At 38.8% G+C, this 18277-nt stretch overlaps 1 protein-coding gene across 3 annotated transcripts; it reads left to right on the top strand.

The window, feature by feature from the left end:
* Positions 1–1895: 1895 nt before the first annotated feature.
* On the top strand, positions 1896–17775 carry LOC128861518 (large proline-rich protein bag6-B). 3 transcript variants are annotated; one of them, XM_054099708.1, is made up of 12 exons: positions 1896–2481; positions 2575–2673; positions 2856–2973; positions 3494–3693; positions 3750–3881; positions 3944–4567; positions 4622–5153; positions 12185–12832; positions 13140–13724; positions 13794–13927; positions 16593–16808; positions 16896–17775. In XM_054099708.1, exons 2-12 carry the CDS (start codon positions 2608–2610, stop codon positions 17232–17234), a joined length of 3594 nt encoding a protein of 1197 aa, XP_053955683.1. In that variant the 5' UTR covers positions 1896–2481; positions 2575–2607; the 3' UTR covers positions 17235–17775. The 3 variants fall into 3 exon arrangements, with proteins under 3 accessions (XP_053955683.1, XP_053955684.1, XP_053955682.1); XM_054099709.1 differs by having other exon boundaries at positions 1896–2673; positions 13143–13724; XM_054099707.1 differs by having other exon boundaries at positions 1896–2673.
* Positions 17776–18277: the final 502 nt, after the last annotated feature.

Genomic DNA, 18277 nt, shown 5'->3' with positions numbered 1-18277 from the left:
AAATCGCACAAATTTACTTTAAAGGAAATAAAGTTCATAGAGCACTTCGTCTTGCCATAGAGCGCGTTTAACAAACGACTTATTGCAAAATCAATTTGGTGACAATTTTCTTTCCAGAAGTAGTCCGGGTACCTCGTACGTGTGATAATTACGTCAGCAAATCGGCTGATTCTTTCAAATTCGGTGAGAGCCAATTAACGGTTTGTTGTTGGCCACACCTTTGCATTCTCTACACCTGCAAGAACGTGTTGAAGGCACCAACAATCAAACTGTTTTCGAAACTAATCTTAAGGTGATATCCAGCAGGTGACAGGGCATCGCCTTTTAAGATGCTGTTCTCCTTGTGGTCGATGTTTGCATCGATAAGAAGATAGTTCACAGTATGGGGGATATCACTCTATAACCGCTAGGCCACCCAACTGTCTCATTTGCCATTCTTACGGTGTACGTTATAGCCCTCTCTGGTAAGCAGGGAGGAACTATCATGGGGTTTTGTTTCTTGGACCGCGGCTACCAAAATTACGTGACGGTTCGTGAAATCGGTTATCTCGTCAATCTTGCTAGGGGACGCAAGAAGTTGTCTGCGTTAGTCCTGCTGTACATGACGCTGTTATTGTTGTGAGCTCTACAACAGGAGACAACGAAATTTCCCCATCTCTAGCGATCAGGCCAATTAGCACCAACCATTGCAATAATTGCACTTGACTGATGTCAGGTTCCTGGTTTAAAACCCAGAAGAGACTATGTGGTAGGCTGGTTGTCCCTCACGCGAGCGGAAGGTGGAAGGTGCTGTTGCGCAGAAAGAGGGCAGTAATATTTTTCCGAGGAGCCGAAAAGAGTCCGCTTGTGGTACTAGGTGATGGTACACATTACGCGAAGTAGAAACCGTGGAGGCTGAGTGTGCCTGATGACGGGAGGAACAGGACCACAAACCGTGTGGACCACTTCCTATGCATCTTAGACCTGAGTAGGTCTTAAAATGGCACCACCCATTGCAGTGATTATATCTAACTGAAGTAGAGTTAAAGTGGAGCCGTCTTTGGTATACGCAGCCGAAATAAGCTTCGTGTGCAGGTTTAGTCTGAATACAAGATTTAGAAGAAGTATTGGGAGCAGCTTTGCTGCATGGAACTGTTCAACTGATGCAGTTCAGTGCACTAAGCAGTGCTCTTAGTCGGAAAATCTCCGAATAAATCCAGTAGGTAGAACCGGCTGCCGTGGAAAGGGAGTGAGGTTATGTCGCACACCTTATTGGTTGGTTAAAATTTTGACAATATGGTAATTAATAACTTTTTAAAAGCAGCGAAAAAGCTTTAATCTATTATTAGTTGAAATTAGTATATAGTTTTCCCGTCACTAAACGAACATGATAAAACAATTGTAAGCACAATAGAAAAGCCACTCATACCGTGTCACCAATTCTTATTGCTGTGTTTTTTTTTTTTTAGCTTTTAATTATAAGTTCTTATTTACAATGCTCTCTAATTTCGATGGCAACATAACCGCAAACAAATTCCTTATTCCATATATTTGTTGAATTTGCCAACAGGCTTTGCTAAATTAAAATCTCTGGCACAAATTTTATGTTCACAATCTAATGCAAATGTAAGCCAAGAACTCACCAACACAACCACTAATTCGGGACAGTTCGAAGAATATATGTATTCGATTAGAATTTCTTAATTTCAATTGGATTCCCTAACTCCATTTAGATTCCGAGCCCGAAATCCAAATCAATGCGAATTCAATTTTAGTTGGATTTCAAAACACCCCTAAATTAAAATGTCTATGCTTTCGATCTGAACTGACCGTAAAAAAATCATGAAGATTGTTGTGAATAACAATATCTGGCAACACATACCGATATTAGTTGTCAAAGCGATTTTTTCTTTACATCCGGCAGCATTTCATTTGCGAAGCAAAAGGCGAATGGTGATTTTTTTGTGGCTGTGACTAATCTGATTAGAAACACCTGAAAAAAGTGGCAAACTGCATTAAAGGCTCATAGGTTGAAAAGTGTAGTGGACAGAGATATGAGTGAAAATTATAATTCGTTGACATAATAAACATTTTGTGGAGAAAAAGCTGCGAAAGTGGTCGTTTGAAGCCGCCTATAGAATTTTTTCCTTTTTTACCAATTGGATTGGTTTTCCGCTTGGAAGTCTGTGTGTAAGAATAATGCAGGTAGATCTTTTGAGCCATTGATTTTGAATAGTGTGAGCGAGAGAGTTGACGAATACGTACAAAGTGAACGTTGCAATCTTTCGAAAGGAGCAAAACCAGTGTGTATTAAAAAAACACACATCTAACTGTCAAGCAAACGTCAATTGTGCGAATTTGACATTTTCAACGTTTGCATTCACGGTCTGCTGTAAAAACTTCTGGAAAAAAAATTTTTTCTTCATAACTTTTATAAAAGGTCGCTTGTATTTTAACTAAAGTACAAACATAAGCGGAACGTGGAATTAAACGAAAACAAACGTAAATAAAATTTTCTTCTGTGATTTTTTGTGTGGCAAGTCACTACCCGCATTCTTTGGTGCTGCAGTATATTTCATTAGCCGTCATTTTTAGGCTTTCGATAGACCTCTTCGCACACCACGCAAAATGTTAATAAATTTAAGAGTGAAAACGCTCGATGCACAGACGCATGATTTTAGTATTGACAATGAGGTAAGTGAAACATTCAATTGAATTGTGAAATATTGGAAGACTAATAGTTCAGCCATAACCGACCCGACCATAGCACCATTGACCAAGGTGAAGGGAAGGAGTTGTCTGCAGATGCCGCCTCCGCAAATTGACGCTTTCTTATTCCATGCTTTTTATACTATCTTTGTTTTATTGTGTTGTAGCTGACTATACGTCAATTTAAGGACAAAATCGCCGAGAAGACTAATATAGCGGCAGACCAACAACGTATTATTTATTGTGGACGTGTTCTTGCTGATGAAAAACAATTGAAAGAATATGGTGAGTCAAAGAGATATGAATAGCTTTAGCAGACCCAAACTTGTCAATCTGTATGCATTTCTATACAGTTTAAACTTTGTATTTAAAACTCAGCACTGTGAAAGAAACTCATATCGAACCAGCAATTGGCAATATCAATTTAATAATACAGAATTTACAAAAACAATAAGCTTTAGTACTTATAACACAATTTTCACTCGGTTATTACAACTAAAGAAACCACAGTATTGAGTTCCTGCACTTACTGAGGAAAGCCGCATGTTATTGGTCAAATAAAATTAAATAGACGGCAAAAATATAGTCCCTGTAACAGCAAAAATTGAAATGGGATTTTCGATTAAATATTGCATTTATTGAGGTTGTGTTTTATTTATTGTCATTGCCATTTTTTTTTTTTGTTTTTGTATTAATATGTACCAAACTAGATAGGAATATTGAGCTTTCCAGTTTTTTTTTGTTTTTTGACGATTTATATAACCATTTTTATTTAACGATTTTTTAATAATTTATATATTTTTAGATGTTGATGGAAAAGTTGTGCATGTGGCCGAGCGACCACCACCGTCGCAGCGGGACCCTTCGACTTCCAATTCCTCCTCGAATGAAGCACCAAGTGCACGTGAACGGCCCAATAATCGTGGTGGCATGCGGAATTCTCCTCTATTTCGTGCTTTGGATGGCATGGTCGTCGGCACCATGGCAATACCAATGAACCCTGTAGTAAGTTTAAACAGAAATAAGTTTACAATTCATAAATTTTCGTACTCTCGTCATAGCAAAATAACGTGCAGCAACCTGTAAATCCTTTTGCTGTTTCCTCATCATTTTGCGTAAATCGCATAACAGTGGCTCGACATATGTTGGATTGCGCAAATAATATTGCTGCATACTTGGAAGATCCAGAAAGGGTAAATACTTCCATCTCCTGATCTGCGATTCCTATGGCTCTTTATATCATTATTTTCTTCAGGGTCTTAATAACAGCTCTTTGGATATATTGGCACGTGGTAGTTGGACTATGGAATCTACTGTGGTAGAAGTGGGTTTCACCGCTGCCGACTTACCGCAGAACCAAAATATTGTTGAAATGGTGCAAGATGCTGTTTCTGCAGCGTTACGCCGTAATAATAATACAAACGTGACCGTCGTACAATTACCAACAGTTTTTGGCTCTAATGAGGGTGAAAATGGTGCTACGAATAGCGGTGAAGCTGCTGCAGACATGGATGCAAGTAACGATGATGGTGGTGCAGTTGATGCTGATGGTGCTGCGGTCATTATAGAAGATGTTATTGATGATACTTTCGACGCCGTTGGTGCTAATATCGGCGTTACTTCCAATACTTCCGGCACAGATACTGCAAACAATATTACATCTCCAAATCATACGTCGACTGATACTTCGGCTGGAGACACGTCGAACGCTTCCGCAACGACTGGTACTAACACCGATGAGAATCCTTCTCGTCGTCGCACTAATACTCGTGTTTTAGCTGAAGTAGTGGCACAGATGCGCACTGTCCAAACTCGTCTAAATCCTTTCATTCAGCAGTTCTACGAATTACTGAATAACGATCCTACATTCGATGAAGATGTAAGAAATACTTAGTTAAAATTAAAATTAATATAATAATTATCACAATTTTAGAATACAACCGAACGCGAAAATGCACAACGGCTTTACAATCGTGTCTCTGAAGCACTCCATTACATGTCGCATGCTCAACATGCCATATCCGATCTGATGTTGGACGTGTCGCAACCGGCTCCACGCTTTCTCACATGTCGCCCCATATTGGTGGAACAAAGCGGATATGTTAGTTCCAATAATTACTTATCTGCTGCTGCAGCGGCTGCTGCTGCTGCTGCCACAACAGGCAATAATCAGACGCGTCCACGTACGCGCGCTTATATAGCACCACGTTATAATCACCCAGTAACCATAACTACCAGCTCGCCCCCGACAACGGCAAGCGGTAATGGGACAGTGTCGGGCAACTCGGCTGTGGCAACTGCAGGCAACAATAATAGCAACAATCGCAATACAAACAGCACAAATGCTAGTGCAAGTGGAAGTGGTAGCGGTAGTTCCGTTGAAGATCCTGTCGATGAACCTTTGGTCACTCCCAGCAACACACCAAGTACAGCAGCCGCAACGAATGCATCCACTCAAAGCAATGGTAAGTGAAATAATATGCCATAGTGCACCTGATGCGAATTGATATGAAAAAATCTGTACTTAATTATTATTTATTTGTTTGCAATTTGCAACGATTGTAGATGGTAATACCATAGAAATTATGCTCCAACCGAGACGGGGATTATATTTTGACAGTAGGTTTTTTTTTTTACTGTAATCGATTTAATCGTTGGTTTCTTCAGTTTTTACATGTTTTGTTTTAGCCAATAACGCATATCCTTTCACTTAACTAATTGTACTAAACCTTTTCGGTACGCAAAGCATAAAAGGCGCACTAACACAACTCCTTAAAAGCTGAAGTGTATTTTAAGTTTTTGGTTCAATACTAAATTACAGTACCGTACAATGAATGTTGCTTACATGACAAGTTAAGTATTAGAGCACCGTTATGATTTAATTGTAGCTGCAATACGAGGCCTGCTAAGTGCAGTAGGCCCAGGAAGCCTGTAGTTTCAACTAAAAGGAGAATTAATTTAGATGGGTTGGCTTAAGGGGTTATATACCTTGTGGTCCGGTGAAATTAGCGAAAGTTGGGTTTTTTTTAAAGATATGTAGCAATAATTTTATTGTATAAAAGTTTTTATTATTGGATATTACAATGTTTAAAGAAAAAAAAAGGCTTTGTTTGTGTAAAAATATTTAAAAATGGCGGAGTTATGGCGTTTTCCCCCAAGACCCTTTTTTTGGAAGAGGCTTGCGGTGGACGCGATTCAAGTCCACCAAGTCAACTGAAATAAAAAAATCGAAAAGATTTCATTAGTATAGGGTTATATCTTCTTAGTGAACGATCAATATATTAAATATTTTGATTTTTGTGAAAATAGGAACATGTTTTTAAAAAACTCCACTTCTACAGTCCTAAAATTGGCATTAAAAAATTCATATCTGCAAAATAAAAATTTATACATAAAAAGCTGATCGTTCACTAAGAGGCGACATCAATTACGAACAATTTAAAAAAAAAATTATAAAAATCGGTTGAATACTTTTTTTGCAATCGCGTCCACCGCAAAATCATTTTTGGAAAAACACGTTTTTGAGATAATCGCGTTTAAAGTTTCAAGCGCCGCATGAGGCCGTACGCTCAGGACGTCACGACGCACAATTTAAAACGCTGTAACTTTCGATGTATTGCTCAGATCTCTATGAAATTTTTGGAAAATGTTCTCAAGGGATTGTACTTTACGATAAAGAAATAAAATTTATTTTGATTTTTTTGAAAAACACAAGGTATATAACCCCTTAAGGAGCATAGATAAAATCGTTAGTGACAAGCGGGTTTATTCTAAATAAGTACAGCTCGCTCAATTGTACGCGAATTTTTCTTCTGATTACGGATTTTATGGGATCAAAATTAAAAATGGTCTTTTTTGAACCTCAGTGAACGGTGTTGAAAATCTATTAGTTCCTGTACTCAAAAAATTAGTGTTGTATCTGTCTGCGACTTGAACAGTCTGTCTAATAGAAGCGTGACAAAGTTCAAACTTAAAGTTCTGTTTTGTTATAAACTAAATTATGCTAAATAGGTGCATTCTTTTCGCAATACGTGTTGTGCAACTTGTTAGTTTTTTGAGAAATTTAGAAAAATTTGTTCCGAGTTACACACCCTAAAGGTCCAAAAATGTCATGTACAAGTGCAGCATAGGGCACAAAAGGCCATGAGGTCGAAGTGCAACCCTCCAATAAATCTAATGCAGCAAAATATTTGAAGAAGTCGATGGTGTACATTAATAAATGAGTGCAACAGGATACCGAAGTTTAAAACGTTGACGACTTCACCGAACGAGGCCAAAAAACAAAAAAGAAAAATATTTCTCCAAAGCAAGATCAGAAGCACCATTGATTTGTTTGCGACAAAGTTATCGCTAGGTGAAGCTGAAGTGGTTTTAACGTAAAGTGGTGCTATAGCATCTAAAGACACGATTCGAAGCCGTTTATGCGCTGAAGATCTCAAATTTCGAAGCACATTGAAAACAACCGCTGCTCTCATTATCACACACTGAAAAAAAGACTTGCATGAGTTAAGGCGAATTCAGGACGAAATTGGGCAAACGCAATATCAACGGATGAGTCTTCATTTTGGGCGAATAGTTGCATACGTCGGTTCTGGTGTACTGCTAGAAACAGTCGGTTCTACGTAACCGTAACAACTCGGATTTATATCCGGTCAAGGACTGTCACTTCAGCAGCATTCCTCATATATGCATGGGGAATGTTTATGCTGCTACAATGCAGTTGAATGCAGTTTTAATGCATAAAATGTACCAAAACGTTTTATTACTACCAGTTGCGAAGATGTTTGGAAGAACTAGCCAACCTTGCATTTTACAAGAAGGCAACGATCCCAAGCCGAAGGTGTGTGTGGAGTGGAACCAGCAAAATGGGATTGAAAATTTGTATTGACTGTTGTTGTAGCAGCATAAATATTTCCCATGCATTCAAGGTGAATGCTGCTGGAGTGACAGACCTTGGCCGGATATAAATCCAGGTCGTTCCGGTAACGTTGAACCGACTGTCGAAGGAACGTCGCCTGTCGCCTGATGTCAGCGCTATTGAATATGTTTGGGCAGTAGTTGAGCAAAAACTCAAAGGAAAAAAATATAGACGTGGCCAAACAGTTATCAAAGCAAATGCGGTTGATTTAGAACCGATTACCTCCACAACTTGGGCATAAATTAACGCAAAGTATGATTCGAATTGGTCAAACAGTCATTGCGGTCACGCTTCTATTAGACAGACTGTATATTACGTATCCTAAGCAATTTGGAGTATTCGTAAAGTTTGAGTATGCAGGACTAGTACTGTACTGAAACACCTCGCAAAAGAATTCAGTAAAGAGCACGAAAAAGGATACTCTGATTCCTGCAAAGCCATGTTGTTTGGCATACTATACGAGAACAGTATTTATATGTTTGTAAGAAGTAGTTTTATTTAACTGCAACTGCAAATTTTATTTTTGAATCGGATGTGAATGATTCTGGACTCTTTCGATAGCTGTTGTTGAAGCGCATCAAATGCTCGAATAACAGGTTTCTTTTACCCCGAACTTGTACGTTGATTGAAAAAATTGGAAATCTTGTTTGAATCGGAAAATATTGCCAACCTGGGAATTAGTTATGCTTAAAAATAAATACTGTTATGAGTTATTTTGTGTTTTTTGTAGTGCGACTTTATTTTTGAAGTGAAACTTCTTAGGCGTCGATGGACGAGCGAGAATGGAGAGTAAAATTTCAGGGCCATGCAACGTTTTGGACATTTTCGTTCCGCGAGAGAGGAAAAAGATATAATGTAGAGGAAAAGGAGAGAGAGAGAGAGCTATACCTTATATATATCTTAGATACACTTTAGGCTATTTTTCCTGAGTTCTTCCTTGTAGTGAGAAATAACACTAACTACTTTTTCTATGTTTTCCTATTTTGACATATTTTCGTAATTTTGTTATTTCGGTTTTGTTTTATTTCAACATTGAAACTTTCAACAAAACATTTCTCAAGCTGCGATTAGTGACCTTTACCGTAACCATATCAAGCAGCTGTTCTGATCAAACATATGGGCATCACTGTAAAGGATTATAGGTGCCGCACCGTAACGCCATAACCACAACCGTAGCCGCATGTATCGATTGAATTCTGGTTTTCCCCCAGCAGCCGTGAAACACTTTACATTATTTGTTTTGATATTTGCAATCAAAATCTGATTATTAGAAAGGAATGACAAAAAATTAATTGCTTTAGTAGAAAACTATTCGTGCAAATTAATTCTACTTCAATAACAGCTGTTTATTGTTACGGCATGACTAGTCGACAAATGCTGTACTGTCGCGGCTATGGTTATGGTTACGGTTATGCCGTTATGGCTACGGCACCACTAATTGCAGCTTTAGTCATATACAAATTCGGGATTTTCGGGTAATGTCAACCCGACGGTCGTGATTGCGCTTCTTAACGAGTTGTTGTTAATTTAACTGAAATGTGAAGATAATGAAAATAATTTCAGTTCACAGAGGCAGCCACATTCGTAGTGGATTTATTATATATTAATAATTGGTTATTTTTGAAATGAATAAAAATCTTATCTGCCGAAGATAATCAGCATATAATTAACACGCTGAGTGCCATGTGAGTCCAGGTTGGTCTCACAGTGCGAAGGGACTTTCAGGCCTCGTGGTGACACTTGGTCTCACGGTATAATGTGTGAGATTTCGGTTTGTGCTGATGCAGCTGCTTCATAGAGGCTATTAGTAGTAGTGTATTCACGCCATACTAGAGCCATTGCATTGTTTATGCTGCTTGGCCCATGGGTATGAGACCAATGTGGCATCATATGGCCTACTCAAAAATTCAAATATTCTATTGTATTATGTAAAAAAAAATCGTGGCCGGACGAACCCCATTTTTTTGTTGTATGGTGGCACTCAACGTGTTAAAGGGTTTGACAGCTTTTGCACACTTATTTAGACCATTGCGTCTTATTGCGTTTTGTTACTTAAATTTTTTGTTACTTATAACAATTAACTGCATTAATAAAAATTTTCCTTTTGTTTTAACGAAACATTTAGCTCTTACTTTTCACACTACTATGCATATATACAAATCTTTCTACTAAAAACACAAAATTGTATCAATATTTAATGGGCCCTGCAGTTGAAACTTGCGAATTTAACTCTATGAATGCCTAAAATAGAAGAAAATAAGATTAGTACTTCGACATAAATATCTTTCATACATTCTGACGGAGCTGAGCGTTTGTGCCTTTCTACTGGCCGTACCAGACCGAGATGTCGCTATGGCCTTGCATTCGACAAGAATGCAGTTTCTAGGGATTGGTCGCAGGAACGACAGAAGTCGGCGGACCATATCCCAAAACTGTGCAGATGGCTTCGCAATCGGCAGTGAGCTGCGAGAAATCCAGTGAGCATTCTCAGTTTGTCTTTATGGAGGCTTATTAGATAGTTGTTGTTGTTGTTGTAACAATATCAGCATTCCCCATGCATAAACGGAGAACGCTGCTAAAGTAACAATCCTTAGCCGGACATAAATGCGGGTCGTTCCGTAGCACCGACTGTCGTGGGAACTATTAGATAGTTAAATCTATTTTGGTTATAACTCCTAATAAGTACTTAGCCTGGATTAGCCCAACAGTTTGCTATCAGCTTAGTAGCCTTAATTCTTCTCTTCTAAGATCTTCCTTGACGGTATGTTGACCCATGGCAAGGAACGGCTTGGGTCTTATTAATAATGAAGCCGCATCCACTCTAGCCAATGCATCCACTGCTTCGGTTATAGGTATCTTCCCGTGCCCTGTCCTTGTAAATTTAATTTATCAGTGCACTCAGGGACTAGTGAAAACTTAACCTCAATGTAGGTCTCTTCCTAAATATATCTTTGCAGGTATACACTTCCTCTTCGGTACAGACAGCTTTGTTTTGGGGCGAAAGTCCGGAATGTTTGCGGAATGATTATATGAAGCGATGTTTGCTCTAAAGCCATGCTAAAAATCTTCTTCTTCATTATAGCACAACATCTCTTCGTCAAGTGCACAACTCTCTTCACTATATCGTAAAATGCTATTGCTATGACTAGAAAATAATATGCGTATCCTTGGCAGTGGGTGCCGTTGTAAGTCGTCAACGACTAGGCTGTCCGCCTTTGCGGTTTCAGCTCTCCTTGTTCGTAGCAGGTACTCTATTCATCTGCAGATTGGTCTTTGTATGTTTCTATTATCTAGTGATTACAACCCGAATGAGAAGCGCTGTCGAACTATGCTTAGTCGAAAGTAAGGTTGAAGCAAGCACTGTCGTTAAGCACATGCACTACAACAAAAAAAGCATGGGCGTCGTACAACATCCAGAGGCCGAAGCACCTGTTAGGATGCTCTCGTCCAAGTATCTCGCGTATTACTGCAACCCTTACAAGTCACTGGAAGGTAGGGGATCATGCAGCCAGATTCAAGCTTCATTTCAATGCCATCTGCAGAAGCTGTAAGGCAGAGGGGGTGAAGAAAGTCTTTTCCGCTATTTATGCGAATGTCCAGATCTAACTAGAGCAAGACTTCGCTCTTTCGGTAGGCCTTTCTTACAGCAAATCACTGAAATCAGAAAGATAGATAAAACAAGTTTTCTGCTATATTTGGATCTCACGAAATGGAAGTGACAAAAAAAGAACACAAACAGACATCACACGAGAACAGCAGTAGGAAAACGGTGTTAGTCGCTAATTAGGATTATTTCAAGAGAAATACTCAACCACTTCAACGACAACAACAACTGTCAAAAGCACTCTGGATCTCTATGGGCAACTGATACAGCGCAGTGTCCCTAGACCTTCCTGACCAATATATATAAAAAAAAAAATAAATAATTGGCGCGTACACTTCTGTTAGGTGCTTGGCCGAGCTCCTCCTCCTATTTGTGGTGTGCGTCTTGATGTTGTTCCACAATATATATATATAATTGGCGCGTTTTGGGTGTTTGGCCGAGCTCCGTTTTCTATTTGTGGCGTGTGTCTCGATGTTGTTCCACAAATGGAGGGACCTACAGTTTCAAGCCGACTCCGAAAGGCAGAACTTTTTTTATGGGGAGCTTTTTCATGGCAGAAATACACTCGGGGGTTTGCCATTGTGTGCTGAGGGGCGACCGCTATTAGAAAAAAACGTTTTCTTCTTTTTGGTATTTCACCGAGATTCGAACCAACGTTCTTCGAATTCCTAATGTTAGTCACACACCAACCCTCGGCTACGGGGGCCGTATCAGCCTATATGCATCTTATAAAAAATACTTGCATATTTGACAAGACAATATTAATTTAGCCTGAAAATGCGAGGACATCACTCGTAGTTGTTGACCTAGGCAACTAAACAATCCACAGTTTATATCGTAGTTAGTAGTCAACGAGTTAAACTTTATTTCAGGCATTTCAATAACATTCTTTTTGTTTGCGTTATCGCCTTATAACCCCAAGTAACAGAGAAATCATGAAAACTAATTGAAAGAAATTTCTGATAATTCTATAGATACACCACATGCGCAAATGTCGCGTCTAATTCAGGCCATGGTGAACTCTGCGCCCATTAACACCGAGCTTCATGTGCAAATCTTACCGCCTTCGCTACTAAATGTGGCAGTAAATCCGCGTGGGAACAATGGAAATGGCGAGCAGCAACAACGTACACAGTCAGGAGCTTCGGCAGGAGCAGCAGATGCAACAGCGACCGCTAATAACAGTACTACAGGAAATAATGATTTCAACAATGCCAATGCCAGTGGTGGGGGTGGTGGTGGTGGCAGTAGTAGCAGGAACGCAAGCGCCAGGGCAGGTACACGTCTTAGCAATGATCGCAACAGCAACAATTCGGTACCGGCAACAGGTGCGAGCTTGCCTGCTACCACCAGACTTCGTCCGGTTTCCGCTTCATTGGCAATTGGCACTTTGCCAACAACATCTACACAAACACGTTCAACATCGCGACCACAACTGCAAATTGGTGGCATACCAGCAAATGGTTGGAATGGTCGCTTTATACCGGCAAATATGATATCGGCGTTCGATCGCTTCCTACCTTGTAATAGTCATCACATTCGGGAGCCGGAAAGCAACGCCAATAACAACAGTACAGCTGGAGCAAATGTTACTACTAATAATGCTAGCCCTCAGATAATAAGTAAGTACAAAACAAACTGAAACAAATCACATAAAATACTTAAAATGGCGGGAACTGTCTGTAAATATTTTTCTTTTTTTCTTTTAATATACTTTTCCTGTTATAATAAAGCAGTTATTATCAAACTGCAGTTCTTCAAAAGCGATTTCGAGATTATTTTCATTAAGGCACTTCCCGCCATTTTTCAACCATTTTCCAAATGGACTTTTTTCTAATCTATTAGCCACGAATTCGATTAATCCATTCACTTTGCGTTCACCTGTTGAACTTACCGATATTTTTCCACGCGTACGCTCTTCACCCACAGTAGGTGGCTCACCCACGTCTACACCGCGTACGAACGCTCCCTCAGCGCCAATATTACCGCCACCTTTCATCCTCCCCGAATTTTACTCTTCACGTAATATTATATCTGGACAAAATCGCAATGCATCAACTGCTGCGCCATCGACCGAGACGTCAGCTACTTCTGGTAGCACCAACACTGGCACAGACAATTATCGTCGAAATTTGCGCACTCAGTTAGTCAACTTAGTCAATCAGCGCATTTTTCGTGGGGAACCAATCAACGAGGATACCGTAACACCAGCTGTTAATCGCGCGGCTGAATGGTTTGATGAAGCACTGCTGGTGCTGCTGCCGCATTATGAAAAGCCCGAGTATGATTCACGTCACTCTGTTACCAATATTTTTCGACACATGCTACCGCTCTTCATTGAGATTGTGCGTGATGAGCAGAGTAATCCGGCTACGTTTGAGCAACGTATAAAGAAAATATGCGAAGACTTTCTTAACCGTTTATACAGCGTTTTGAGTGTGTGTGTGGACCGTAGTAGAGTTATAAATTACTGGGTTCAGTTGATGAGTCAGTTCTCGGTACCTATGCGATTGTGTAAGTACAAATGTAAATGACTTATGAAAAAACCAATTTATACAATTTTTTTTTTCTTTTGTTTTTTAGTTTTAAAGGACGAAGCTTTGCAGTTTTTAAGGTCCTATGTAGACAGAAGACCTCCATCCACAATTGATACAGCTGATGCACAACAATTCATCGTACATAGAAATGTAACGCCAGTGTCGGAGCCAGCAGACACTGTAAGCGTAAAAAACTGTTATGAATATATAAGTCAAGGAATATTTGCAAAAAAAAAAAACAAAAAAAAATACTTAACAAACTACCTATTTAAGAACAGGGCCATTATAGCCTAGACAGACGGCGACGTTAAATGGGATTACCGGCGCAGTTAAATCTGATTAAATTTGTAGTGCGACAGACGGCTGTTACGCGGATTAGTGAACAGCTGATTTGTACAATATATTGGATAGTTTTGTCAGTAAAAGATGAACCGATGGCAACAAATGCGGGTATTAGCTGCGCTAATACTAAGAAATAATTCTTTATTATTTATTCTTAAATTGCAATTTCTAAGACTGCCTAAAAATATTATAACAATTAACGTAATTTCGAACGTATTAGTGCAAACTAGCATTGCAACCAGTCTTTCTTGTTCTTATCTTTAAAAGTTTCATTATTTCATCATATATTCATCATTCCCAATTGATAGTAACTGTCATTTTTCGGCAATGTTGCCATCGAAGATTCCCCTAAAAAAATATAATAAATAATTGGCGCTTACATCCGTTTCTGGGTGTTTGGTCGAGCTCCACCTCCTATTTGTGGCGTGCGTCTTCATGTTGTTACACAAATGGAATGAATTACAGTTTCAAACCGACTCCGAACGGCAGATATTTTTTTTTATGAAAAGCTGTTTCATGGCGGAAGTATACCCAGAGGTTTGCTATTGCCTGTCGAGGGGCGGCCGCTATTAGAAAAAACTGTTTCTTCATTTTGGTGTTTCACGAAGATTCGAACCTACGTTCACCGAATTCCGAATGTTAGTCACGCACCAACCAATTCGGCTACGGCGGCCGCATAAATTATGAGAATCAAGTCTAGTTGTCAATCCGCATTAATTGCACTTAGCTCACGAGATAATTCCGAATTACAGCATTAATCCCGATTAACGCTACCATCTGTCTAGGCTATTAGCTAAATTAGATTTGAAATATGAAGTACTTTCCCATCTAGGAGAGAATGGAGGAGAGATTAAATTGCGGATAACAAAATCACCTCTCTACACCGACAGGCCCAAGATGAACTGTGGTGTTGGGGTAGGTGCTTATTCCAGTAAGAATAGTGACGTGACATTTATGGGTTATGTTTTATGCTGTTACAACAATAAAAATGGCAACATCTTTCTACCAATAGTGCTAGATATTTTCGCAAGATCTTTAGAAATAAGGGCATGAATAGGTACAGATACGAAGCAGCAATATTTTCTGGTAACCAGATGGTAGATTTATTGCCATTGCCCGTTCCTTTTTATGACTTAATATCTAAATCGATGATCGTTTCTTTCATCTGTATTCCCAGTTGTGAGAACATCGAAATAAATTAGAGTGGGAATGAATTGGTTCAGGGAAGAGGTTACCTGGATGCATTCGTAGCGTTGGCGCTGAAATATCATCTCGTGCTAATCCAAAGAGCAACTTAATTGTTCTAACGAGGAGTCAGTCATCCGAACGTTTAAAGTAGCAAGAGAACTCTTACGAAAAACATACTGCAAGTACTATATGGCGTCCTTATAACAGTATCTGCGTCTGCTGTTGCCTTGAGGATAGCAAAGTAACATGGCCAATATGTTTATAAATTTTTTGTTGTGTCGTCATGGTAATTTGCAAATGCCAGAATGTCTCAGCTATGTGCTCTATACATATAAGTACAAAATATCTTGACAAATATTTACGCCAAATGGGACTATAAATACAATTTTTGGTAATAACTCGATTTCAGCGCCACCTGGTAGATAAACTTTAAACAGCCAATTGACGCTTACATCCTGTTGTTAGAAGGGACCTCCAGTTTATTCGAGCTCAAATAGGTCTTATATTATAAAAATGTTTTAATAAAGAGTGATCAATTTAGAGGTATCGGATTTTAAATTGAAATAAAACAACGAAAATTCAGATTGATTGGGAAATCTTTTTTTATTTTTGTGTAGAACCATTCGTGACATTTTTTTTTTTTTTTTTTTTTCAAATGTTGGACATAATTCGGCCATCCGTAAACCCCTATTTTGAATGACTCACTGAAGATCTTCGATCGGTATGTCGTGAATAACTTTAGTAATGTTGGTTCGCAACGCCTTAGACTTAAAATATAGACTTACATATCACGGGCTTCAATTTCGGCCATTAAAATGTCGTTTATCATGGCGCGTTAGCGTTCGCCATTCACTGTTACCTTGGCGCCAGCCTCGTCTTAAAAGAAATGTGGGCCGATGGTTCATCCAGCCCATAGGCCGTACCAAACGGCTGTTTTCAATGAATGTAGTGTCTATTCTGGAAGGTCTTCTGGTTGGTATTCAGCCCAAATACGGCAATTTCGCTTATTGACTGACGTAGCCAACAAGCCAAAAATGTGCGTCATTGCTGAACACCATAAGTTGGTCTGATAGCCTCCAATCTGATCACCCCTTTACCAGTAATTCATTCATATGTTTGCGATAACTTGCAGTGGGGCGGGAACAACTATTATTATAGCTACCGTTTGTGGTTCCATGTCCGCACTAAGTTCAGGTTATGGTTTAAGTAAATTGAAAAGCAAAAATTTTCTTGTATTACGCCCACCTCATGCATATTATGTCTTGTACTATACTCACCACTATTTGGATTTCCGCCATCTTTATTTAATCTACAGCCCTTGGAATCTGATGTGGAGATGGTAGAAATGGCGTCGACATCCGACGCAAAACACAGTAGTCAATTCACAATAGACATGGACGACGAAGTAGAAATCGAACTTACCCCTGCCGAACAATTGCCCGATGTTACCGTCGGTTCGGAGTTGTGGCATAGTAATTTCCCCAACGACTGGTTGCCAATCATTGCACGTGATCTATGTACCCAAAGTGCAGTAAGTCTCTCGTTTAATTTCGCATTTTTCTAAGCGTGTCTATAAATATATTGTATTGTTGTAAAATGTTTTTTTGTTTGTGTTTAGAATCCGCCAAATCAAATTCCATTCTCGGATGCGTACATATCAGGCATGTCGGCCAAACGAAGGAAAATGATACAAAACAATAAACCGCCAACTGAGATTAGCTCACTAATCGCTCGAAGTGTACGCAAGGCCATACAGACCGTTGGCCCACGTGCGTCTACAACTGCTACCACTGAAACGCTAACAGCCGATGAAATCACAGAAACTATTGCCAACGATGTTGCGGTAAATGCTTCGTATACGGAGGCAGTGCGTACGCATGTGCGCGAACGCTTAAAGAAAGACTCTGATTACAAACCCGATAAATATCCGCATGCCACAAAGTTTGTTAACAAGTAGAAAACGTAGATTGGTGCTTTGTAGGTAATGCGCGACGAAAAACAAAAAAAAAATCATAGCATGTAAAAGTATACGCAGAATACAAGTAATTCAAACGAAACTAAGTTATAATAATAAAAAAATAAAGGAGTTTAACGAAAAGGGAGGAAAAGTGGTTGCTGATACTTGTTATAAACAAAAACTTATTAAAAGAAAAAAAAAACATTTTATTAGTGTGTTTTTGATTTTTGATTTGTGCTTTTTCATTTTGATAAATTATGCATTCAAGGCAATAGAAAAAAGAGGTCAACACCACAGTAGACGAAAAAATATTATACATACTAATCGAAAAAATTGTACTTTATACGATATTATTAATATAAAGAAAGAAAAAAAAACACAGAAAATTCACGCATATTGAAAAATAAGGTTAACTAAGAAGACATCCATACAGGAGAAGAAACATAAGAACTACAACTATAACAAGATTCACATTTACGTATAGTGCATAAAAAATAAGGCAAATAAAATATAATCTAATGCAGTTTTATGTGCAAGCAAATTGTCATGTTTTTTTTATTATTATTCATTGTATTTGTGTATATATGCGAACATCTAGTGGATACCAGTGGAAAGTTTCATAATTAAGGGGATAGGGGTAGTCAGGATTTTAAAATTTTTTTTATTTTTTTGCCTTTTCTTAAAGTATAGTATCTTAAAAATATTGTGTGAAAATTTGAAGTGAATTCGACAAATACTTTTCGAGTTATTCAACAATAAACAAAGGGCGCTCGGGCGCTCCGGTGCGTTCGAGAGCAAGTAGCTGGATGCCGCACATATGAAAGTGGCAGATAAGCGCGCTAACGATAAATCTCGAGAAGGTAAATGGTACTGGTCATGCTGGAATGCTATTATATGGCCGAGGAATAGATGGCACAGTGTAAGTAATTAAATAATTCGTATAACTCTACATAAATCGATAGCCAAACTTTAAATGCGTTTTTCTCAAAACCATGTTTTTTGAACTGGTAATCACTGAGGTTGTAAAAGACTTCGTCTATTTA

The sequence above is a fragment of the Anastrepha ludens genome, chromosome 4 (assembly GCF_028408465.1).
Source record: "Anastrepha ludens isolate Willacy chromosome 4, idAnaLude1.1, whole genome shotgun sequence".
Classification (NCBI taxonomy): Eukaryota; Metazoa; Arthropoda; class Insecta; order Diptera; family Tephritidae; genus Anastrepha; species Anastrepha ludens.
Note: the sequence above shows the minus strand (reverse complement) of the source record. Positions and strands in the feature narration are given on the sequence as shown.

Bases quoted from the DNA above. Each gene is read 5' to 3' on its own strand.
- LOC128861518 (XM_054099708.1), top strand. From the start codon at position 2,608: ATGTTAATAAATTTAAGAGTGAAAACGCTCGATGCACAGACGCATGAT. The intron at 4,568-4,621 runs GTAAGAAATACT...TCACAATTTTAG, and splicing joins ATCCTACATTCGATGAAGAT to AATACAACCGAACGCGAAAA. The intron at 16,809-16,895 runs GTAAGTCTCTCG...GTTTGTGTTTAG, and splicing joins ATCTATGTACCCAAAGTGCA to AATCCGCCAAATCAAATTCC.